This window comes from Lynx canadensis, chromosome C1, assembly GCF_007474595.2.
Source record: "Lynx canadensis isolate LIC74 chromosome C1, mLynCan4.pri.v2, whole genome shotgun sequence".
NCBI classification, from domain to species: domain Eukaryota; kingdom Metazoa; phylum Chordata; class Mammalia; order Carnivora; family Felidae; genus Lynx; species Lynx canadensis.
In genome coordinates, this window is record NC_044310.1 from 217,829,879 (window position 1) to 217,854,369 (window position 24,491).

General features: G+C 52.7%; 1 protein-coding gene across 2 annotated transcripts in view; it reads right to left on the reverse strand.

The window, feature by feature from the left end:
- The window catches only part of RAB17 (RAB17, member RAS oncogene family), a 29,282-nt gene extending 5,199 nt beyond the window's left edge, over positions 1-24,083 (reverse strand). Inside the window, exons 1-2 of one of the 2 annotated variants that reach the window (XM_030326391.1) lie at positions 23,747-24,083; positions 4,552-4,711 (exon numbers count right to left, since the gene is read on the reverse strand). In XM_030326391.1, coding sequence (XP_030182251.1) covers positions 4,552-4,708 — 157 coding nt within the window. In that variant the 5' untranslated portion in view covers positions 4,709-4,711; positions 23,747-24,083. Of the gene's footprint in view, positions 1-4,551; positions 4,712-11,522; positions 11,741-23,746 lie in introns of those variants that run through there. The other variant, XM_030326390.1, reaches the window with a different exon arrangement.
- Between the last annotated feature and the right edge of the window lie 408 nt (positions 24,084-24,491).

A 24,491-nucleotide genomic window follows, 5' to 3' on the forward strand; every position in this document is an offset into this window, starting at 1 on the left:
TCTCCAGAACTGGAGGGAGGGGCTGGGAGGGGCCGGGGAGGCCGTGTCCAGAGCAGGGAGGAGGCTCTAGGCGGAACTGCTGGCCTGCCCAGACCCCAGGCCGGGTTTCGGACCCGTTAGGGGATACTGGCAAACACAACCGCGTGTTTGATATTAAAACTGTCACTGCCAGGCCAAGTGCGTCCGTTCCCGGAGCTGCCATAATAATTACCGCTAACTGGGTAGCTCAGAACAACAGACGTTCGTTCTTCCCGCCCTGGAGGCCAGAGGTCTAAAATCAAGCTGGCACCGGGGTTGGCCCCTTCTGGAATCTCCGAGACTTGTTTCCTTGCCTCTCTCCCGGCTTCTGGCACCTGCTGGCATTCCCCAGCTTGGAGACACGTCACCCCATCTCTGCCTGTGTCTCCACAGGGCCCTCCCTCTGTGACTCTGTGCTCGCTCCCTCTCTCCTGTTCTCTCTCTCTCCTGTTCTTATGAGCACATCTGTCACCGATTCAGGGCCGGCCCCAAATCCAGGATGATCCCATCCCAACATCCTTAACTAATCACGGCTGCAAACACCCTTTTTCCAAACAAGGCCACAATCACAGGCCCTGGGGATTGGGATGTGGATTTATCTTTTGGGGGACAATGCAACCCGCTACGGACACCGGAAAAGGGATGAGTCTGGGCTGAGGTTTTCAGTGCAGCGCGGGTAGAGTTCTCTCACACGAGAACCTAGTTTGGGGTGGCTCCTAACAGAACCCACCAACGGGCGTCCTCTGCCCGCACAGCCTGCATTGCCCTGCGTGTCCACAAACCGGAAGTCAGATCAACTTCCGAGGTGTTGTGCCTGGATGTTTGTGTCCCCTCCCAAAATTCATAGGTGAAGTCCTAACCCACAAAGAGACGGTGTTAGGAGGTAGGGCCTTTGAGAGGTGGTCAGGGCTAGAACAGGTCATGAGGGTGGGGCCCCCATGGTAGGATCATGACCTTGTGAGAAGAGATCCAGAAGGCTTGATCTCTCCCTCCTTCCCCCTCTCCCTCTCTCTCTCCCTCCCTCCCTCTCTCTCTCCCCCCACCATCCCTCTCTCCCCTTCTCTCCCCTTCCTCCCTCCCTCCCTCTCCCCCCTACCTTCCCTCTCTCTCCTTTTCTCCCTCTCCCTTCCCTCCCTCTCTCCCTCTCCTCTCCCTCCCTCCTATGCAAGCACAAAGAAAGGCTACATGAGCGCACAGCAAGATAGCAGCCAGACGGCAGGTGCCCACAAGCCCAGAGAAGAGGCTCCAAAACAGAACCTACCGGCCTACACGCTGACCTCAGACGCCAGCCTCCAGGACAGTGAGAATAAATCGCTGCTGTGTAAGCCACCCCGTGGGTGGTGTTTGTTATGGCAGCCTGAGCGGCTACAGCTCTGGGTGGAACAAAGCTGCAGCCTATTTCCATAGTAGGACGAAGGGCTCCCAGCCCTCACGGGGCTATTGCCAGGATGGAGCGTGATGTAAGCAGACCCCACTGCCAGCTTCCCCAGGGGCCTCTCGGATCTGCCTACTCTTCAGCAGGCCTAGCTCCTTATCTTTTCCTTCTCCACTTTGTTTGTTTTTTGAATGTTTATTTGTTTTTGAAGGAGAGAGAGAGAGACAGAGCACGAGCGGGGGAGGGGCAGAGAGAGAGGGAGACACAGAATCCGAAGCAGGCTCCAGGCTCCGAGCTGTGAGCACAGAGCCCGACGCGGGGCTCGAACTCACAAACCGTGAGATCGTGACCTGAGCCGAAGTCGGACGCTAGACCGACTGGGCCCCCCAGGCGCCCCTTCCTTCTCCACTTTGTAAAAGATGGCTCCCGGTTGAGCTTAAATCCATGTGCAACCCCAACCAATTTGCAAGGAGGGTTTCAGTCCAAGTGATGACCAGGCACGAATAACCGGATACTTGCAGAGACCAGAACCTTATCTGCCCCGGAGAGAGACACAAGCTCCCTCGGGGCCCCAGGAATGGAATCCAGAGCAACCTGCCAGTCCTGGGCCCCAGGGACCCCTGGGTTCCAACCAGGAAGAGCCCACATTAATCACTTGTTCAGAAACCCACGGACCGCATTGTCTATATTATCACAGCTAAAGCCAAAAAGTGATTGAAAAGTAAACTTCCAGGGAATCCAGACCGACTTGGAGATTTTGCCTGAAATGATATTAGCAACAAGGTGGCGGGGTGGGGGGGATCAGGCCAAAACCCAGGGGATTTTCAGTTTCTCGAACACACTGGCACATTTTCACGGGCCTTGGATGGACTGAGCCGGGGGCGCCTGCGCAGTGTCGTATCGTGGCCCCGTCAGGGCACAATCCAGGCCTCCTCCCCCTCCCCCACCCCCCCTCCCCCACCTCCTCCTCCACGGCTGGTCCCACCCAAGACCTCAACACAGGTGCCCCAGAGCCAAGGACGATTCCGGCCACGCCCCTCGGCCACGCCCCAGCCTCAGCTGCACGCCCTCTGGGGGGGGGGAGGCTCCCGGAAGCTGGTGCCCTGAACTGCCCGCATCTGCGCGCCCGGCTTGTAAGGTATCGCCCCAGATTAAAAAGCGTCTCTACAAACGTTGACATAAGGGACGTGGTTGTGCTCGCTCTCCTTCTAATGTCAACAAACAGCTGACTCACTCCTCTGAGCCTCTTCGTGGCGTTTGCCTTTTTCATAAACATCATCATCGGAGCCCCGGTTGAAGGAGAAATGGATGCCTTCTCGGGGCCACCAGGGTTCAGCAGCGACAGTGGGGAATGCGTGCCGCCTTTCCCTTCCCGCGAGAGGCACTGCTACCCGCGGGCGAATACGCCCACAACCACTAGATGTCAGCATTTCTCCAAAAGATGTCACTCTGTGCAGGCTGGGGAAATGGGCCAGAATCCCCAGGCTGCGGCCAGTTGGGACTCCAGGATGAGGGATCGCTCTGTGGGGACCCCGGTGGGGTCTTCGGGAGCTCTCTGTGGTTCAAGCCCCCCAGCCACAACACTCCCACTTGGAGCCTCCACCTCCCCCACTAAGCTCTCTCCTGAAGTGGGACCCGGGCCTCGCAGGTAGGTGGCTGGGGGTGGCTGGGGTGGCCAGGAGAACCAGGGCTTTTCTGGTCTCCCCTCAGCAGGCTGCCCCCCCCCCCCAGGAGACTATGCTCACTTGGGATTCCCACTCTGGCTCTGCTTCGGGGACATGAGTCTGTCTGTCCCAGTTACCGCTCTGGCTCCAGAATCCCCTGGTTGGAAGGATGGGGGTCTTGCCGTGAGACAGCTAGAACACCGTCCTGACTCAGGCACCTTTCCGGAGGGCGGTACCCAGAGCCTGTGCCATCCTCTGCGGCCAGGTCACTGCACGCGATCGCCAACAGATCCAGACCCCTGGGGGGGGCCCAGGGACCCCGGCCCTCCTGGAGTAAAGTATCTTGAAGCCAGCATGCTCGGAAGGCAGCAGCACCCTGGACAAGCCAGCCCCTGGTCCCACTCTGCTCTCTGCAGTGCGGGCGTGGGTGATGACCTTAGTCACAAGATGGTGATCGGTGCCTTTAGACAGCCTTAAGCCCGCCTTGCAGGGAGAGCCCACCACAGGGGGGCGTTTATATCCCCCCCCCCCCCCCCGCACAGATGATGTCAAGACGAGACAACAAGCCGTTTACCCACGTGTTGGTCACTCAGGTCAGACTTATTGAAAGTTTTCTGCAGGCCAATCCCCCCCCCCCCCCCCCCCAGCACACACTACCTCTGTCATTGTCCCAGCTACCTGCCCCGGAGGAGGAGAGCCCCTCACTCTCGCCCTGGGGCTCTGCTCCTCCCGCACCCTCTCCAGAACAAAAGCCAGTTCTCTTGTTAAAGGCAAGCCCCTGCCTTCAGAAGGATTTTGTACAACACGGACTGCATTTACGTACACCACAGGAAGGATCGTCTCCACCTCCTCGTCTGAAAAGTGGGAATATCGACTTTTGATGCAGTAATTATAACAGCGTAGTGACTATGCTTCGCAGGATGCGAAGGAGGCCGACAGCCCGGCAGGTGCTCCAAAGCCCCCTACCCTTGAGAGGTAGGGTAACCTATGTCACCTCTTCAAGAAGTGCAGTGAGAGGGTCTTCCCCCCCTGCCACCCCGCCCCCTGCCCCCCACCCCCACAACCCAGGCCAGGCTGGTAAACCGAGTCTGGGCCGAAAGGGAGCCATTCTCCTGTAAGCCACCCCAGGGGGACAGCGTCAGCAGGAGGGAACCCAGGCAGGGTGAGAGACCAGCTCGTCCGGTGGGTGTGTGGCAGGGCCTAGGGGGCCTTCCTCTGGGCTCCCCCCTCCACCAGGTACAATCCCGCTCACCAACCCCTGGGGACCCGAGGCCCTGACCCCGAATCTCCACCCCCTGCAGACTCCTGCTTTGCTGAAACCCGACCGCCTTCTGGATTCCACATGTGTCTGACCAGCACAGGCCTCGTCCCCTCCCTGCGGTGCTGGGCACGACCCGGGGCTCTGGGGGGAACGTGGGAAGTGCCCGCACCCGAGCCATCGGCCCTGGCTTCTCTAGCAGACTAAGGAAGGGCGTGCTGTCCCATGTCACTTACATCCCACGGTGGGCAGGATGCTCTTGAAGTCATTCTTCACGTACCGCAGAGCCAAGCTGGACTTGCCCACAGAGCTACTTCCCAAGAGGACCAGCTTGAACACGAGGGGCTGGCCCGGGGCAGCCCCGGGGCAGGGGACACCTCCCGCCTGCGCCATGCCCTGCAAAGAGACAGCATTTGCAGGAGGTCGAATGAATGAGTCGGAGGCAGCCTGGGTCGATACCCCTGCCCCACTCTGCAACCCCGTCTCCCCATCTGTAGAGTGGGGTGAGCAGTACCCGGGTGACAGGTCTGTTGTGAGGAACTAGCTGGGGGTCGTGTTTGGGAAGGGTACAGGTAGTGCCCAGCAGGACCCATAGTTATCATAGGGGCTAGTTATCATAGGGGCTTACTGTCCTCAATCCATTCTTCTCACTTAAAAAAAAAAAAAACATTACTTAGGGGCGCCCGGGTGGCTCAGTTGGTTAAGCATCCGACTTCGACTCAGGTCATGATCTCACAGTCCGTCAGTTCGAACCCCGCGTGGGGCTCTGTGCTGACCACTCAGAGCCTGGAGCTGCTTCAGATTCTGTGTCTCCCTCTTTCTCTGCCCTTCCCCTGCTCTCGCTCTCTCTCTCTCTCTCTCTCTCAAAAATAAACATTAAAAAAAAATTTTAACAAAAATAATAAATAATTTTTAAAGACCCATTACTTATTCCAAAAAGTATCTGAAACACCCGAGAGGCAACGTACTGTCTCTGTGACTCACGGGTTCAAGTTGGTGTTTCAGAATTATCCACCTAAAGAAAAAGTTGGTGTCTCAAGGACCTCGACGTTTTGGTCCTTCCCACTGTGTCTAAAGCCTCAGCACCCAGAGAGATATGCCGTGGAGGAAAAACAGCTCTGTGATCAAAACAAATTTGGGCAAACCACGTGTATCTTTTCCGTATAGAAAGCTTCGGGCACCTGCCACAGTAGAATGGAGACCGTCCTCGCGCACCGTGCTGCATTTGCACACTGAGCTGTGGCCAGTCTTGCTTCACTCACGTCCCCAAACCCCCTCCCGCCAAAGATTGGTCCGAAGCCAATCCCAGACGCCTCGTTGTTTCATCCGCAAATCTCAGTACATGTACGGGGAATCTTTTTCTCTTTGTAATTCATTTGTTCAAGAGATCAGATTGTCCTGCGACTTTCCAGTCTGGGTTTGGCTGTTTGCTTCCGCTGTGGTTACTGAGTGTGTCCCGTGAATGCTGTGTTTCCTAGAGCTGGGTGCTTCCGAACAGAGATCTGATCAGATACAGGCCATCTCTTGGCCAGGATGCTTCGTGAGTGAGTCTTGCATTTCCTCAGAAGGCAAGTAGTGGCCAAGCGCTGTCGCGGTGATGTTAGGGGTCACTGAAGACGTTGCCAGACCCTCTGTTTCACGAGGAGCTACAGACTGGTGGCATTCCAAGGTCACCACTTTGTCTCCGTGTATTATCCGGGGCGCTTCTAGGAAGAAACCTTCTTCTAAAAAAAATATCGACCGCCACCCCTGGCAGGCAGTCTTAGGAACATCTCTGCTCCCTCCTTAACATGGTAGGGAGGAGGGAGACCCCCAAGGGTTATGGGAAGGGAGGAAGGGAAGGAATTTTGAAGAAGAGGAAAAGCATGTCAAAGTCTCAGCACAAACCGGGCTGGGTCTGAAATACTAACAAGGCTGTTCTAAGCAGAAGTGACGGGGGTGGGGGGGGCGGTTACGGGTCTGGAGAGAAGGGTTCACTGGTGCTCCTGCCCCTTGGGGACAGGGGACCGTGGGAGGCATGTGAGGTGCCATCTTCTATGGGACTCACGAGTTTCTCCATCAAGTATGATGCTTACAGGGTCAACGTAGGACGTTTCAGAGGAGGTTTAGAAAAATAAAGCGTTTCAAGTTTTCCACCCATGGTTTTTGTGTTTTTGTTTTTGTTTTTGTTTTTGTTTTTTTAAGCTCCCCAAGTGATCCCGGTGTCTGCCAAGGCTGAGAACCGCTGCTGTCGTTTTTATCTTTTCTCTTCGGGGCTGGGGGCAGGGCAGCACGCGCAGTAGGTGCTTCATGAACACCCGAGGAATGAGTAGCCGTGTACCATCCAAACACACAGGAAGGGGCAAATGACCCATCGAAGCACCAGTGTTTCGAAATGCCCGCCTCGACTGAGCACAATTTCTTAGGACTTGAGGCAGGACGCGAGCGACTTGGCCGGGAGCAGGCTCTCCGTGGAGAATCAGCCGGGGGTGGGTTCGGGGTACAGCGGCCTGGACGGCAGCCCAGCCCCGCCCACTCCTGCCGCCTCACACCCAGACACACGGCAGCCCCTCGAGGGTCCCGGGAGGGTCCGTCCTCCTCTCCGAGAGCCCTCCACCCATGCAGTTCCTTCCGCAGATTTCTGACCCACCGGTCTAAACTCAGTTAGCCTAAGCCCATTAGGTCTAAACCCATCAGTCGAAGACTAAACTCAAAGCCAACGCAAAATAAACATGAACAAAATAGGAGAGATGCTGAAACGTCAGCCGGGCCCCCCAGGAGTAAAATCTGTAGCTTGATTCCAACTCTGCAAGCCACGTGGCAAATCAGAGCCCAGGATCCTGAATGGAATCACCACGAAAGGTAACAAAATGATATTGTCTCAAAGTTCAGATATTTCCGGAGACTGACTATGCATCCACTCTGCTGTCAGATAAACTGGGGGCTTTGCTTCTGGTAAAGCCACTACATCTGCTCAGGGCTCGCTGTCCCAGCTGAAGCAGACCTCTGTCCTGCCTCAGCGGCCACCCCTGATCACATCCGGTCCCCACCAACAGCAGGTAAATAAAACAGATAAAAGTCTCTTCCATCATGTGGCCTGCAGTCCCCCGTCCCTTTTCTAGCTTGAATTAATCTCAGTTTGTAACTCTGCCTTAACTCAAAGAATTATTATTTTTTTTTTTAATTTTTTTTTCAACGTTTATTTATTTTTGGGACAGAGAGAGACAGAGCATGAACGGGAGAGGGGCAGAGAGAGAGGGAGACACAGAATCGGAAACAGTCTCCAGGCTCTGAGCCATCAGCCCAGAGCCTGACGCGGGGCTCGAACTCCCGGACCGCGAGATCGTGACCTGGTTGAAGTCGGGCGCTTAACCGACTGCGCCACCCAGGCGCCCCAAAGAATTATTTTTTAACAACTTCACTCTCTTGCTGGACTAGAACTTCTTTTTTTTTTTTAATTCTTTAAAAAAATTTTTAATGTTTTTATTTATTTTTGAGAGAGAGACAGAGCACAAGCAGGAGAGGGGCAGAGAGAGAGGGAGACACAGAATCCGAAGCAGGCTCCAGGCCCTGAGCTGTCAGCACAGAGCCCGACACGGGGCTCGAACTCGTGAACTGCGAGATCATGACCTGGGCCGGAGTCAGACACTTAACCAACTGAGCCACCCAGGCGCCCTAGTGGACTGGAACTTCCGAGATGCACTTGATATAATTATTTTATTAATACCTTTTCGCATGCGCCAGGCTGTAACCTCTCATGAGAGCAAGGACTGTGTTCGTTGATCGTATAGTAGGTGCTCAATAAATACCTCATGGACACGCGTAGGAAGGGTTTGGCAAGAAGCCGTATTGGACAGACGCGCTGTTTACACTGCACGGTTTGCTCGGCCGGCCAAACCCCAGGCAGCCTGCCAAGCGGTGACCTGGGGTATCTACAAAAAGGTAGAAAAAGATCCATACGGGGGGCTCAGCCCCGAGGGGCCAAGAAAAGCTGACCGTTCCTTGCTTCACGGTCACCCTGCACAGGTACTCGGACGAGGCTGTGATAGGAGGAGCAGCCAAGCCTAACGAAGAGGCCAGCTCCACGGAGGGGCAGGGCGGACGTGCCCACACGCCCCTGACCGGCTCAGGCTGCATAGAGCGTCCCACTGAAGCTGAGCCGGAAGCCTCGGGGGGGTCCTGGCGTCACCCCCACCTTACAGAGAGGCCCAGCAGCTTTTCTAAGACAGAGACACAGAATTCGAAGCCGGAGCGGGCCGTGTTCACACTCACCCTGGGTTCCCTGGGCACTGGTGTGGTGTCAGCCACTTGCAGAGGGTGCCAGCACGTGCTTCCCACTTCGAGAACAGTGGTGCAGGGGCGCCCGGGGCAGGGGGAGGGGGGGTGGTTCAGTTGGTTAAGCATCCGACTCTTGGTTTCGGCTCAGGTCATGATCTCACCGTCTGTGAGTTCGAGCCCCGCACCGGGCTCTGCACTGACAGTGTGGAACTGCTTGGAGCTCTCTCTCTCTCCCTCTCTCTCTCCTTCTCGCTCTGCCCCTTCCCCGCTCACTCCCTCTCTCAAATAAATAAAATAACATTAACAAAAAAAACAAAACGGTGGTGCACTGAGCCTGCCCAAGGGAGCCACCAGCCCGGACTCACTGAGGACAGTAGCTGAGGACAGTCAGCTCAATAGCAAACCCTCTGAAAAACAGAGCAGGACGGTGGTCACCAAGGGCTGGGGGCGGGCAATGGGAAGATGTCAGTCTAAGGGTACGAACTTCCGGCTACAAGGTTAGCAAGGGCTGGGCATCCGATGTACCGCTCGGAGGTCCTAGCTACTGATACTGTATCGTATACTCGCAAGTCCCCAAGAGGGTAGATCTTCACTGTTCTCAGTGCCAAAAAGAAACAGTAATTGTGAGACAGGACGAGATGGCAGCTAACACCGTGCTGGGCATCCTGTCGCAATCCATAAACGTATCAAATTAACGGGGTGCCCGCCTTAAACCCACAAGGTGTCAGATGTCAATTACACCCCAACAAAGCTGGAAAAAAGACACACTTTTAAGGATGCAACTTCCAAGCTTTCTGCATCACCCCCCAGCTAACACCTCGCTTCTAACCGGAAGGACTTAAGGCTCCTGCTTAGAAGCAGGTCTCCCATTGATTTGTACTGGAATTCTGCACGGAGAAAGTTCTAACACACCTACGGCAACGCCTTCTCGAGTATGTAAAGATACCCCTTCAAGTTTGCCTTGCTATTTATGCGCTCAGATTAATAAAGCTCTTAAGTCTAGAAAATCTTCAGCCCCAAACATGTCCTCATGAATCAAAACAGGTGGAATATGAATGAATACACCATTACCACGATATCACGTTCCAGCATCTTACTCCTTTGGTGGTGATACATCGCTTTGTTTAAAAATAGTATTTCACGGGGCGCCTGGGTGACTCAGTTGGTTCAGCGTCTGACTCTTGGTTTCGGCTCAGATCATGATCTCATGGTTCATGAGTTGGAGCCCCCCATTGGGTAGTGATTGGGATTCTCTCTCTCTCTCTCTCTCTCTCTCTGCCCCTCCCCTGCTCGCTCTCCCTATCAAAATAAATAAAAACTTAAAAAATAAAAAATAAATAAAATAGTATTTCACCATCAATATAAACACATCGTTGTCAATAGGAAAAAAATTAAATCCCCCGTAATCCTACATCCTTAAATATAACCAGGAGTGCCATTTGCCTATTGTCTTCTTGTCTTTCTTTTCTACAAATCTTAAAGACAAGCCAACCAAAACCCATAGTTTTTTTTTTTTTTTTAATTTTTTTTTCAACGTTTATTTGTTTTTGGGACAGAGAGAGACAGAGCATGAACGGGGGAGGGGCAGAGAGAGAGGGAGACACAGAATCGGAAACAGGCTCCAGGCTCTGAGCCATCAGCCCAGAGCCCGACGCGGGGCTCGAACTCCCGGACCGCGAGATCGTGACCTGGCTGAAGTCGGACGCTTAACCGACTGTGCCACCCAGGCGCCCCCCAAAACCCATAGTTTTAACACGAAATCATGTATCCTCCCCTTAAACAAAGCAATATGTATTAAAAGAAGCTTTTCACATTGCTGCATATGTTCTACATGCATTCAGCATACAGACATTTAATGACCCACAGAACACTCTCACAGCTTTTCCACTTGGCTGAACCATTTCCCAACTGCGAGATCTTTTTCTTGGGCAGAAGTGTTTTCTCTGTAACGAATAAGGCTGCAGAAAGCACTTTCGTGTCTACATTTCCGTAGAAAATTAAAACTATGACTTCTGACCCAGCCTTTAGAATTTAATCAAGATGGGGTTATTTGAAGTCCTCCTAAACACAAAGATGTTCTCAGGAATGAAATATTCATGATTAGGGTGAAGAGACACTCTCTACGCTTGTCTCCTTTCCACAAAAGGGAAAAAGAAAGGGTTGCAAACCCAAGCTAGTCCTTTTTCGGGGTGGGAGAGGGCATTTGGGGGAAGGGTCTGATTTGCTGAGTCTGTCGTGCAGGACGTCACCGTGTGTGTCATCCCTGCCCCAGCGTGTAAAAAACACAGGGATTTCGTGCTGGTTATGCCGACGCCAGTCTGTGCTAACTGGGCACCTAGGTCATCTGAAATGGGTCCCTTCACGGGCTCCTCTCATCAGCAGTTTCTGATGAACGCCTGTCTAGGATTTTCCCAAAGAGCCACTATTTAATTTTTTTAGTCTTTATTTATTTTTGAGAGACAGACTGTGAGCAGGGGAGAAGCAGAGAGAGAGGGAGACACAGAATGCGAAGCAGGCTCCAGGCTCCGAGCTGTCGGCACAGAGCCGGACGCGGGGCTCGAACTCACGAACTGTGAGATCATGACCTGAGCCAGAGTCAGACGCTCAACCAACTGAGCCATCCAGGCGCCCCTCAAAGGGCCCCTATTTAGACAGGAGGCCCCTTCTGGGAGCCTGACCTCGCCGGCCACGGGGATCCAAACACCTCTGGTCGTCAGAAGAACAAACTCGTCACCTGGCACTTTGCCCTTTGGATACGTGCCCGAGGACAAAGTCACAGACACACTCACACACGTGCATACGTGTGCACACACAAACACACACCGAAATACACAGACCCACAGACACTCACAGACACACGGACACTCACACACAGAGACAAGCATTGCACACGCACGCACACACACACTCACACTCTACAAAGCACACAGAAGTGAAAACAATGACTCACGTGTGCCCCGGGCCTGGTCACCCCCGGGAAGCCTGACGGCTTGTCATCACCAGTCCCGCAGGGCCTCTGCCTGCCTCCCCTCTCTCAGTCCTCTGGCCTGGGGAAAGGTTTGCTTCCCTCACCAGGCGGCTGGGACGGTGGGAGGTGGGAGGGCCGGGAGGGGCGGAGGTCCTGCTCCAACAGAAAACAGGTCAGAACAGCAGCCCGGGGCCCAGCCCCACCCCGCCTCCAGCTCCAAAGTCAACCTTCCTCCTCCCTTCCCGGGAGGATCCCAGGGCAAAGTCCACCAGGGTCCGTGTCACCTGGGGTGGGGGCAGGGCGGGCCAGATATAAAGCCTCTGCAGGTGTGAGCTGTCATTCAACGCAGGGGAGCTGGGGGAAGCTCTAGGCTTTGTTCTCTGTCCCTCCTTTCAGTGCTGAGGATCCCCTGGTCCTTCCTGGGGGCTGCAGGTTCTCTGTTGCTCTCAAAAGTTCAAGCTCAGGGAATAAAGGGCTGTATTTTGGTCCAATGAACTTATTCCTGCCACAAACAGCTGGAAGCCAGCTCTTGTGGGGCCCTGCCCCCGAACCAGAGGCAAGCCAGGGGGGGCTGGTCCTGGGGTCAGACAACCAGATCCTGGTGCTACGGGTGGGGGTAGGGGGCGGTGAGGGGCTGTGTTTCTCTAACGCCCCCTCCCAGCTTTGTCACCCTTCAGCCCTACTGCTCCTCCCAGAGGACGAGAAGACCCGGCAACGGGAGGGACGGATGGAAGGGGGCTCCCATCCCAGTAAGCTGCCGGGAGACATTCCCCACGCCCCGCGGGGTGCTGGGATCTTGTGTTGGGGGGGTTCGACTATGCCAGGCTCCTGCTGTCAGCCCCTCACACCGCCCCTTCAGGACCAGCTTCTTTCTGGTGTGCCCACACCGCCCCTGGGGCAGGGGGATCCTTCCTCCACACAATCATTTCCTTGGGGATGTGGCCACCTCCCTGGATCCCACCAACAAGCGTGGCTGGGCCCTGCCACTTTGGAGACCCAGGAGCTCTCCCTGCCTGTGAATGGCACCTTCACGCCCCCCCACACACCCCTGCAGACCAGTAACCAAAGGTCCGGGGGAGGATGTGCCGTTCCGCCTATATAACCATACGGGGGAGGGTCCAGTTTTGAAACTGATGACGATGCTTTTCTTCTCTTTTTTAACAGGGATGGGCTTGTCCCCATTTACGGTGAAGTGTCCACCTTCCTGCAGGTGGGGGGAAGGGGGCACAGAATGAGAGAGCGTTGTAAATCCCAGTTTTACGGCAGGAATGCAGAGACAAGGTCATTGATCACCAGCATCCGACCTCCAAAAAGGGAGTCTTGTGCCTGAGGTCTGACAATAGATTTCAAAGCCAGGCCCTCACCACAGAAGAGGTTTTTGGAATCCGTTCAGCCCCCATGTGACTATCCAGCTGCCCGGAGGTTCTGTTACTGAGGGCCCCAAGTGGCCGGCTCAGGGCCCGTGTCTTCGTCCCAGGCTCTGTGACAGACGGCCACCAGCATGGTTATCATCTCTCGGTTTCCGCGGGTCCGGGGTGTGCGCACAGCCGACTGGGTCCTCTGCTGAGGGTCTCCCAGGCTGCAGTCACGGTGTCGGCTCAGCCGCAGGCTTTCTGGAGCCCGAGGTCCTTTCCGAGCCAGTTGTGGGCAGAACTCAGCTCCTTGCTGTTGCGGGACTGAGGCCCCGTGTTCCTGCTGGCGGTCAGCCAGGACCCGTCTCAGCTCTTACGGTCCACCTGCTGGCCCTGGTCATGTGGCCCCCTCCCAGGCCCTGTCACACATGCCAGCTTGCTTTTGCCAGGGCAGCAGGAGAGTCTCTCTGACTTCCAGACCCTCTTTTAAAGGGTTTGCCTGATTAGGTAAGGCCCACCAGGCACACCTTCCTTTTTGTTAACACAAAGTCAACTGATAAGGGATCTTAATCGCATCTGCAAAAAACCCTTCATATTTGCCATGTAACATCACCTAACTCAGGAGGGACATCCATCCTATCGACAGCCCTGGGCATCCTCAGGGGGAAGGGATTACATGGGGTGTGGACACCATGGGCCGATAGTCTAGAATCCTGCCTACCCCAGTGCCTGAGCTAAGGCCCACACAGGGGGGCACACCTTGCCCAACTGACCCAGAGTAAATCTACCCATTAGCACACTGCTGGCGGACCGTGGGAAATCAGGCAAAAACGGCAAAGTCATTCACTTCTGTGACACCGTTAATATCATCTTGATGGAGCTGTATAACTTGTGAGCTCTCTCTCTTGGCATTTTATCAACTTTCGTGCACGCGCATCAGCAGAGGGAATCTTTGCCATGCCGCGGAATCGGGCCGTACGTACGTACGTACAAGCATCCACATTCGCAGGCATATACAGTAAAACCTTGGTTTACGAGCATAATTCGTTCCGGAAACACACTTGTCATCCAAAGCACTCGTATTTCAAAGCGAATTTCAAGAACCATTGGCTCAGGGGTGATCATGTGGGTTCGGCATCACGTACCGCTCGGGTCGCAAGACCACTCGTTTATCAGGTTAAAATTTATTAGAAACGTTTGCCCGTCCTGCGGAAGTCTTACAGAACAGGTAATTTGCAGTCCGAGGTCTTACTGTGTTCCCCTTTGGAAAGAAATACAAAATCATAGAATCTGGAAGCTGGAAGGGCCCCTGGAGATTATCTGGTCTGAACCCCCCGCTAGTGTCTGAAGACCGTCTGTAACACCCCCGCCAACCGATTCTTCAGACTCTGCTCGGCCATCTGCAGTGACCGGGGATTTTCTGCTTCCCAAGGCAGCCCCTGCATGTGGGTTCTTTCGCATCCAAACCAGCCTTCTGTAACGTCCCACCAGTTTGCCTTCCTGGGGTCACGTGGCGAACGCCTGACCCACCGCCACAGAAACATCTCTGAGATTTTGGAAGCACTTATCAGGGCTCGTCGCAGACACTGCCAATGACCTGCCCAGCACCCCCCACCCCGCCCCCAATCCTCGTGTAGAGGCCACCGGTGTGGCCCAGACTGTTACCACATCTCTCCAGGAGACGCGCCCAGTGACCCCGCCGTGGGGGTTTGTGGGGAAGAGGTGCGTCCCCTTCCTTCTTGGGCTTCCTGTAGTTAAGGATCAGACCCAGTGTGCTAGATGGCTGAGGTACGGGTCTTCCAGAATGTTCTTATCTCCTAAGGCCTCTGAGATAAGCAGAAACGGCCGTCTGCCTTGCCTCCAAACCTTCACCCTTGCTTATCTCAATGGAAAATTCCGGCAGGGATTTCTGAACACCGAGTGAAATTCCTCAGCTCAGCAATCAGTTCGGTGCTTGGCTCACTTCCAGGCTGGGCCGAGCAGAGAGGAGCAAAGAAGCAAAGTCCGGCCCGAGGCACCCAGGACCCCACAGGCCGGGACAGGGGCCTGCCCGGTGAGAGGCGGCCTCCCCAGGTTCAGACAAGGTGCTAACAGAGCAGTGGGTGCGAGCGGAAGAGGCAGGCTCCCCCGGCCAGACGGAAGGGGAAGGGTCAAGATAGACCCTTCGGGGAGGTAACACCGGACTCACCGAAGAGGGACCAGAAACTCGCCCAACGGCAAGAAGAGGAAGGGCCTTCTGACGGGGAGCAGTTGGGTAGCGACGGATGCCGTCCCCCTCCCTAGTCCGTGACCCCTCCCCTCATTCTACTGCTCTCCACTGGCTAAACGCTCCCAGGGCCTTTAGCGCTGCTGTTCCTTCCACCTGGAAATTTCTCCTCCCAGACGGACACACTTCAGGCCATGTTCGCTTCCTGTGGCCGTTGTAACAAACGACCATAAACTGGGTGGCTTAAAACAACACAGACTTAACTCTTTTATAGTTCTGGAGCTTAGAAGTCGAAATTAAGGAGTTCGCAGAGGTGTTTCCTCCCAGAGCCTCTGAGGGAGGATCTGTCCCCGGCCTTTCTCCTGACTTGCGGTGGCTGCTGGCAGCCCTCGGGGTCCCTTGGCTGCATCAGGCCCGTCCCTGCCTCGTCCTCACAGGGCCTCCTCTGTGGGCCTCCTTTTCTCACGAAGACACCGGCCTTGGATTTAGGACCCACCGCTTAATCCAGGATGACCTCATCTCCAGATCCCTAACTCAATGACATCTGCAAAAACTCTTTTGCCAAATAGTGTCACAGTCACGTGTACCATAGGTTAAGACGTGGGCACATCTTTCAGGGGACCACACAATTCAGCCCACAACAGGGCCTGCTCTCATAGCCCCCTCCCCACAACTCTTTCTCTGACCGACCTACCCAAGCACTCCCTGCCCCTCGGCCTTGCGGTATTTTTCTCCATGACACAGCGGCTCACATGTTTTATATTTTCCTTATTGTCTATTGCTGTCTCCCTGACTACACTGTAAATTCCTAAGGGCAGGATTTTTTAACCGCTCTGTTCACTGTTGTAACTTCAGGGCCTAGCACAAGCCTGGCACATAACAGTCACCAGGTAAGTGTTGGTTGAACCAATCTTTGCATGTAAGCGTTTAGAGAAAATTCTGTACCCACGATTTCAGGAGACTCCTGGATCAAACCCGTTCATCCATGAACCTAATATGAAGAATTCCTTGATTAGAAGGAAGGATTTCTGAAGACAGGAAGACCTACCTTTAAAGTCAAAACTAACATCACACTTAATGGAAAAGCAGTAGGAGTATTTTAATTAAATACAGAAGACCGAACAAGTATCCCCTGTATTAATTTTCCTTTTATTATTATTTTCCATGACATTAAATTCCCTTGGTCACACATTATGGTAGTAAAACCAAAACACCACACACACACACACACACACACACACACAAAACAAGACAGAAAGAAATAATTAACATAAGAAAGAAGGATGGATGTCATTATTTATGGATAATTTTATACTTAGAAAATCCAAAAGGACATCGGCTATAATATTATTAAGGATAGACTTTTAGAAAGTAACCAGATAAAAATGAATTAAACTACCAAACATTAATTGATGAGAGACACAGAAGACCGGATACGTGAAGACACTCCATACGTTCCCAGAGATTGAGCATCATGACGTTGACACTTCCTCTAACCCAGCTTAATTTAATCCAACATGAGCTACCATTTCCTTGGCATGCTTGATGAAAGCATAGAGCAATCTGCCTGTCAAACATCGACTGTTGTAGGCTGGCTTAAGAACCTATGCCTCATGTCTTGTCTCAGTGGAATAACATGTTTTAACTTTCAAGCACACCACTTATAAATAAACGTTCTGAGCACAGTCCATGATGGGGGAAAACTCATTAGCATGAACACATTCCCCATCCTTCCCACCACACACCTTCTAAATTTTTTTTTTTTAACGTTAATTTTTGAGACAGAGAGAGACAGAGCATGAACGGGAGGAGGGTCAGAGAGAGAGGGAGACACAGAATCTGAAACAGGCTCCAAGCTCCGAGCTGTCAGCACAGAGCCCGACGCAGGGCTTGAACTCACAAATCACGAGATCATGACCCACGCTGAAGTCGGACACTTAACCGACTGAGCCACCCAGGCGCCCCCCCCCCCCCACCACACACCTTCTAAAAGGGATTCTGGCTTCGCTTTCTCTGCTTGGTCCCCAGTCCCTGCCTTCCACGGGACTTTTTCTCCTGGCTGTCTGATTCCCAGCCTTAGGGGGCTGACTTGGGAGTGCAAGTGAAGAGGGATAGAGCTGGAGAAGAGGTAAAGGGGGTACAGACCCCCAAGAACAAAGTGGGCAAGCCTGTCTGCATGTTCATGTTTCATGTGCATGTACTGAAAACAGTAGACAGAGTTGAGTCTTAACATTTTTCTCCTCTCTGCCTTCTAATTTAGAGTATCTGGTCCATTTAGCTTTAATGTAATTAATGATATGGTTCTATTTCAGTCTACCATTTTGATGTTCATTTTCCATTTGTTCCCTCTCTTCTTTGTTCCTTTGTTCTTTTTTTCCATCTCTGTGGAGTGCATCAAGCACTTGTCGTATTCCATTCTCTCTCTTTTACTGATTTCTTAAGTATATTATATTATAGAGGTGCCTGGGTGGCTCAGTCAATTAAGCATCCGACTTCGGCTGAGGTCATGATCTTGCGGTCATTGAGTTTGAGCCCCACATCGGGCTCTGGGCTGACATCTCAGAGCCTGGAGCCTGCTTCAGATTCTGTGTCTCCCTCTCTCTCTGCTCCTCCCCTGCTCATGCTCTGTCTCTCAAAAATGAATAAACATTTTTAAAAAGTATATTATATTATAATTGTAAGTTATCTGATTTCCATTGGGTACTTTTTTTTATAATTTCTGTATCTCTTCTGAAATTCACACTTCTTTGCCTATTATATGATCTCTCTTTCCATACGGATTCTTGACCATATTTGTCAGAGTGTTTTAAACTTCTTGTGCACAAATTCCAACATCTGGTTTGTTTGTGGGTCTGTCTCTATTGATTGGTTGTTTTATTTTGTTTTTCTCTTAACCATGGGTCTCATTTCCTTTACCCTTGAAGAGTGTTGACCTGTTTTCAGCAGCCAGTTCAATTATTGGTGGATCACCACGAACCTGTGGGAATTTTGCTTCACACCTGGTTGGGGTGGGACCTATTTTGATTTGCCATGGATCCTAGGGTGAATATTAGTCCTGGCACATAGCCTTGGCTCCTAAACTGAGGCCCTTCTGGGGTCTCAATGGAAAGCCTAAGGCGTCTACCAAGCTCTTCTATGTGGCAGAACATGAACTCCACACTCTGTCTCCCCTACAGTGGGCAGGAGCTGAGGACCTGTCAGCTCTTCACGCCCTACAGGTGACACTTGCCACCAAGCTTCTTGCAGTCTTACCTGTGTGTGTGCACCATTGAGACATCAGCTAAGGATTTCAGGACAATCAAGATGCAGTATTTGGGGGCTCTCTCCTCTGTGGCCCCCTTCTCTTTAAGATTTCATCCCTCTCCCCAACAACAGCAGAATACATGTTCTCCTCAAGCTCCCGTGGAACACTCACCAAGATAGACCACGTCCTGAGTCATCAAACACACTTTCACAAACCTAAAAGAATAGAAGTCATACAGTGTCTGCTCTCAGTTCAACAAAATTAACCTAGAAATCAGTAATAGAAAGATAACTGGAAAATCCCCAAATACATGGAGATTCAACAACATACTTCCAAATAACGCAGGAGGCAAAGAAGAAATCTAACAGGAAACTTTAAAATGTTTTGAACTAAATGAAAATGAAAATACAACTTATCGAAATTTGTTAGATGCAGCAAAAGCAGCACTCAGAGGGAAATAGATAGCAGTGAACGCACATAGTAGAAAAGAAGAAAGATCTAAAATCAATCATCCAAGCCTCCACCCTGGGAAACTAGAAAAAGAAGAACAAGTTAACTCCAAAGTAAGCAGAAGAAAAGAAAGAATAAGAATTAGAGGAGATGTCAATGTAACTGAAAACAGGAAATCAACAGAGAAAATCAAAGAAACCAAAAACCGGTTCTTTGAGAAGATCAATAAATTAATAAGCCACTAGCCAGGCTAAGAAAAAAAAAGGAGGGAGGAAACAAATTATTAATACTGGAAATGAAAGAGGACATCACTACAGGCTCATGGACAATAAAAGGATAATGAAGGAATACTGTGAGCAACTCCATACCCACAACGTGATAACCTGGATGACACGGACCAGTTCCTGGAAAGACACAATCCGCCAAAACTCACGCAAGAAGAAATCATCTGAATAGGCTTATGTCTATCAAAGAAATTGAATCAGTAATTAATAACCTTCTAAAACAGAAAGCACCAGGTCTGGATGCGTTCACTGGTGAATTCTACCAAACATTGAAAGAAGAGATCAAACCAGTTCTCTACAATCTCCTCCAGAGGACAGAAGTAGAGGGAATACTTCTTAACTCATTCTATGAGGCCAGCATTACCTTAATACCAAAACCAGACAAAGACATTACAAGAAAAGAAAACTAGAGGGTGGTTCAGTTGGTTAAGCGTCCAACTTCGGCTTGGGTCATGATCTCGCGGTTCATGAGTTCGAGCCCTGCATCAGGCTCTGCACTGACAGCTCAGAGCCTGGAGCCTGCTTTGCATTCTGTGTCTCCCTCTCTCTCTGCCCTCCTCCGCTCTCTCTCTCTCTCTCCCAAAAATAAATAAACATTAAAAAAAAAAGAAAACTAGAGATCAATATCTCTCATGAACAGATACAAAAGTCCTCAACAAATATTGTCAAATCAAATTCAACAATGTATAAAAAGAATTATTCATGACGACTAAGTGGGATTTAACCCGCATATGCAAGGCTAGTTTAACATTCAAAAATCAGTTAATGTGATCCATTACATTTAGAGGCTGAAACAGAAAAATCACAGGGTCGAGTCGGTAGATGCAGAAAAGCATTTACAAAACCCAACACCCTTTCGTGACAAAGACTCTCAGTACACTAAGATTTTCCCCCTTATTTTCTAGCCATTCTTGGCAGCCTGAACTGCATTCTTTGACTCTTCAGACCTGTAAGTTCTAGTTGCCCTGCCCTGAGCACGTGGGGAGGCCCTCAGAGGGAAGTCGTATCAACACGATCTCATGCAGAACAGGTCCCTTCCTTCAAGGGCCAAGTCACCTCCACTTCTTCATCCCACGGCAGGCTCTGTGCTGGGTCTTGCACATTCCCAGTCCTTCACTGCTCACAACCTCCCGTGCTCTGGACCCAGCTTTATTCATCTTTTACAGATGTAGGAACCGAGGCTCAGAGAAGTCAATGACCTACTGCGGGTCCCACAACCTGCAAAGGACAGAGCAGTCTCCGAACTCACATCTGTCAGATGCCAAGGCCATGGCCTGACCCTCCCTCTGTGCTGGTTGACCGGCACTTTCTTCTCTCCGTCAGGGAGGGCAAGGCAGGGGCCAGGCGGGCCCTCTACAGAGAGTAGTGCTGGACGTCCCAGCTGCAGGGGTGAGAGGTGAGAGCCCATCCCTCCGGGTGCTTCCGCCAAACTTGTCCTATCAGCAAAGCAGGAGGAGGGAGCTGCTGGGAGGTGAGGAACCCTGGACCAGCTGCTGGCTGGGGAGGCGACGTCCAGATCGGGGCCCCCGTCTGGCGCTGGTGTGGCCGTCGCTCTGGAGACTCTATACCACCAGCTTAGCCCCTCCTTCCCCGGCTGCAGGGTCCCCAGTCCCTGCCCAGGGGTAGGCACAAGGCCGCCATGTTGTCAGCTCTTCGGCCGTAAAGACTGACAGGGATTTCAGTGATGGGGGGGATCCTGGCAGTAGGTCTCATGGGGGCTGGGCTGAAGTGATTCAGGACTTGCTGCACCTCCAGGGACCAAATTATAATCTGCTGCCCCTCTAGAGTCCCACCGCTGTCCTTCTGTTCCTTCTTTCTGTCCACTTTCTTGGTCTCTGCTCTTGTGGCCAAGTGCCCACAAGAGAACATGATCATCCTAGTTAGTCACGTGGAACTAACGAGTGACATAGTGAGTGTGTGCTCATGTTACAACCGTTATCTCTGTGGGGTAAACTCCGTGCCCCTGTCAGCTGGGGCCCAGGAGAGATGGGGGTGCCTCCCAGCATGATCCGTGCAGCACGCGGGGCCAAGCTCTGAAGGACTTGGGCTCGGTCCGCTGTTCCATGTCGGGTGATTATCCTCTCAGAGACCCCTCATTGGGTTCAGCTCTGCACTAGTTTCCTGGGGCTGATGTAACAAATCACCATGGACTGAGGGCTTAAAACAAGAGAAATGTGTTGCCCCACAATCCTGGAGGCCCGGAAATCAAGGTGTCCATAAGACTGGTTCCTTCCAGAAGCTCTGAGAGGGAATCTGTTCCACGCTTCTCTCCTAGTTTCTGGTGGTTCCTGGCAACCCCTGGTTCTCCTAGGACACAAATTTGGGGGATGCTCGTCAACCTAGTACTAACACTTAGTGTCCAAAGACCTCCTCTTGGTTCAGGAACCCCCGAAGGACTGGGCCTGAACAAACGCCCAGTTCGCTTTTCGCAGAGAAAGACCTCCCCAAAAGCATGTTGGCCGAGCTTCTCGTGAAGATTTATGACGCCCACGGTGTTACGAGTTGGACTGCGTCTCTCCCAGAATTCATACGCTGAAGCTCATGCCCAGTACCTCCGTATGAGACCTCATTTGGACATAGAGGCCAAAGAGCGGCAATCGGGTTAAAGTGAGGTCATCACAGTGGGACCTAGCCCAGTACAACAGGTGTCCTTACAAAAAGGGAAAGTTAGGCCGAGATGGAGGAAATGCTTCTAGAAGCCAGAGGACGCCAAGGATTCCACCAGAAGCCAGGGAGGGGCAGGGGACCGATGCTTCCCCACTGTCTCCAATGTATTTTGAAAACATTCTTTTGGCTGCAAGTTACGAAGTTAACTGAAGCTACCAGGAATAGAAGGGATTTTATTAGACATCTACTGAGGTTGCTCATCAAAGCCCAGAGCAGGGACATCTCTGCCCCTCTGTGCTCGCAGCAGCCCTCAGATCTGGGATGGACGAGAGACCAGCCCTGCCCGGCTGCCAATCACCCCGCAAACTCCCCAAACTCCCATCCCCATGAGCCATCGACGGTGGGGGACGCTAGGGGAGGCAGATGGGGTGTGGGGAACGTGAACAAATGTCTGAGCAAAAGACTGAGCGAAGGCTGTTACTCAAATGATTATCACGTAATTATTATTACTCGTGCGGTGCACAGCCTACAAACTCCAAAACACGACAACCAGTCTGGTTTTATATTGTTTCAACTTCTCAGGGCAAATGTACCTAAAATGCATTCTGATCCCAGACAGGAAAGACACCCGTGGCTGTTCCGGAAGCGGCTCATACGTCCCTGCAAATTCCACGGGTTGAAACCCCGCGCCCCCATCCCTCCCCACCCCCACCATCTGATGGCATTCAGAAGCAGGGCCCTTGGGGGCAGATTAGGCACGAGCGTGAGGGCGAGTCCTGGCGAATAGGATTAGTGCCCTTGGAAAAGAAACCCCGGAGAGACTCCCCCGCCCCTTGCACCACTGAGGACACAGCAAGTCCCTGAACCGGGAAGCAGGCCTCCACCAGACACGGAATCCGCCAGCACCTTGATCTTGGACTCCATAGCTTCCAGATCTGTGGGAAATGAAGGTGCTGCTCTGCTATAGCAGCCCGAAGGGACTAAGACAGCCACAGAAAGCTCCAGGTGGGGCACCCGGCGTGGGGGCTGAGTCACTCTGTGGCAGCCTTGCCGGGCAGGCAGGGCCCTTGACCCACGTCTTGTCCAACAGACCCTGGGCTCTGTTAGCTCCGAAAGCGGGCTCCGTGAATTCTAGACCCGTGTGATATGATCCTAGGACCAGTGTTGCACGGCCAGCTGCGTTTGGAAGGACCGCTCCCTGCAGTCCCTTCTTGGGGAGTCGGTGAACCATCCCATTTGCCCGAGGAGTCCCCTGGGGGAGCTGTGCACCACCCCCCTCCCCATTCACCTTTACTTCGACCCGCATTTCCCAAAGTTACTGGACCCTAAGTGCATCTTTCGTGAACTGCCTATTATGTGCCCCGGGACTAGTGGTAAGGAAGCACATGTGGGGGGAACCCACCCGACCTGGTGCCAGGGCCTCCTTGAGGTGCTCCTGGACATGTATCCCTCCCTGAGGCTCCTTGTGCCCCTTAGGCCCCAGCGCTAAAAACGTCCTTGCTCGTGCTGCACGAGTGCCCTGCACCCATGCCTGCTGCCCTCCCAGCAGCCACGCCACTCAGCTTTTTCGCATCACCAAGCCCCCTCCCCCACTTGCCCTTCTGGACACTCTGTCGATGGCCCACATAAATGTACTCCCAGAACGAGACCAAACCCCCAAGAGCAGTCTGACCAACACAGAATGGAGTGAGCACGTCAGTTCTTTTGCGCAAGAGATCTGCAAACTTGTCCTTCATTAAGTATTTATCAAAAACCTTCCCGTGCCCCCCGGAACTGTGCCAGAGAGCCCTGCAGCCACACAGAAATGCCCTCGAGGAGCCTACTGTGGATTGAAAAGGCCAAAGGAAACTTCGCAGAAGTAAATCATAATATAAATTCCATCACTCGCAACAGCAATGCAAGGAATGTTGCCATAACAGTAGATGGTGAGCCCCTGAGAGCATGAAGGGCAGTCAGAGTCGCCCAGAGCACTCAGGGCCCACCCCCCCCCCCACCCCGGGCCAGAAGCGCAGGATGCGCTGGAAGAAACGCTGTTTGGAAGCCAGGCAAGGGAAGGCAGGTACCTGATCCCCTTCCAGGCCTTTCTTCCTCTCCAGGTTTGCTGTGAAGAAGTCTTCTCCTAAGGACCGCGGCCCAGAACACGGCAGGATGCAGAAGACCCCATCCCAGGGGGCAGAACTGGAAACAGAGGCTGGGGTAAGATTCCACAGCAGGAGGCTCTGTGATTACACCAGGACTGGTAACTGTAAAAGCCCCAATAACCACAGGAGGCACCACCATCCACAGTGACAAAGATGGTCTTCAAGGATGCCGGGAAAGGCTTTGCTTCCCTTGGGACTCCACCAAAGGAGGCCACCCCTCTGCCTCATTCCCGGACGACCTTCAGAACATAGTTATTGAACTGGTCAGTGAACAGGTGCATGGTGGGTAAATAGGAAAAAAAAAGAAAAAGACCTAGCAGAGTTAAACAGCCATGTGAGTGAATGAATGAAAGACACGTGTCCTTCAGGAACTGAAATAATTTGAGTCCCGGCCTGCTGATGGTTTCCCCCACAATGCACTCATCGACCACCCAGAAAGGCAAAAGCAAGCTCTTGCCCAAGACTGGGAAGCAGAAAGTTATTGATGTATCCTGCTTGCACACGCGTGTGCACACACACACCCACGGGGGTTCACACCAGCTTACCTAATGAAGGACAACCTGAGTTGTCTCTTTCTCGCTCGCCTCTCTCGGGCACTGACATGGCTCTGGGCCTGTTCTGGAGGGTGGTCCTCCTTCCTGGGATCAGCTCTGGCCGGTCCCTCGGC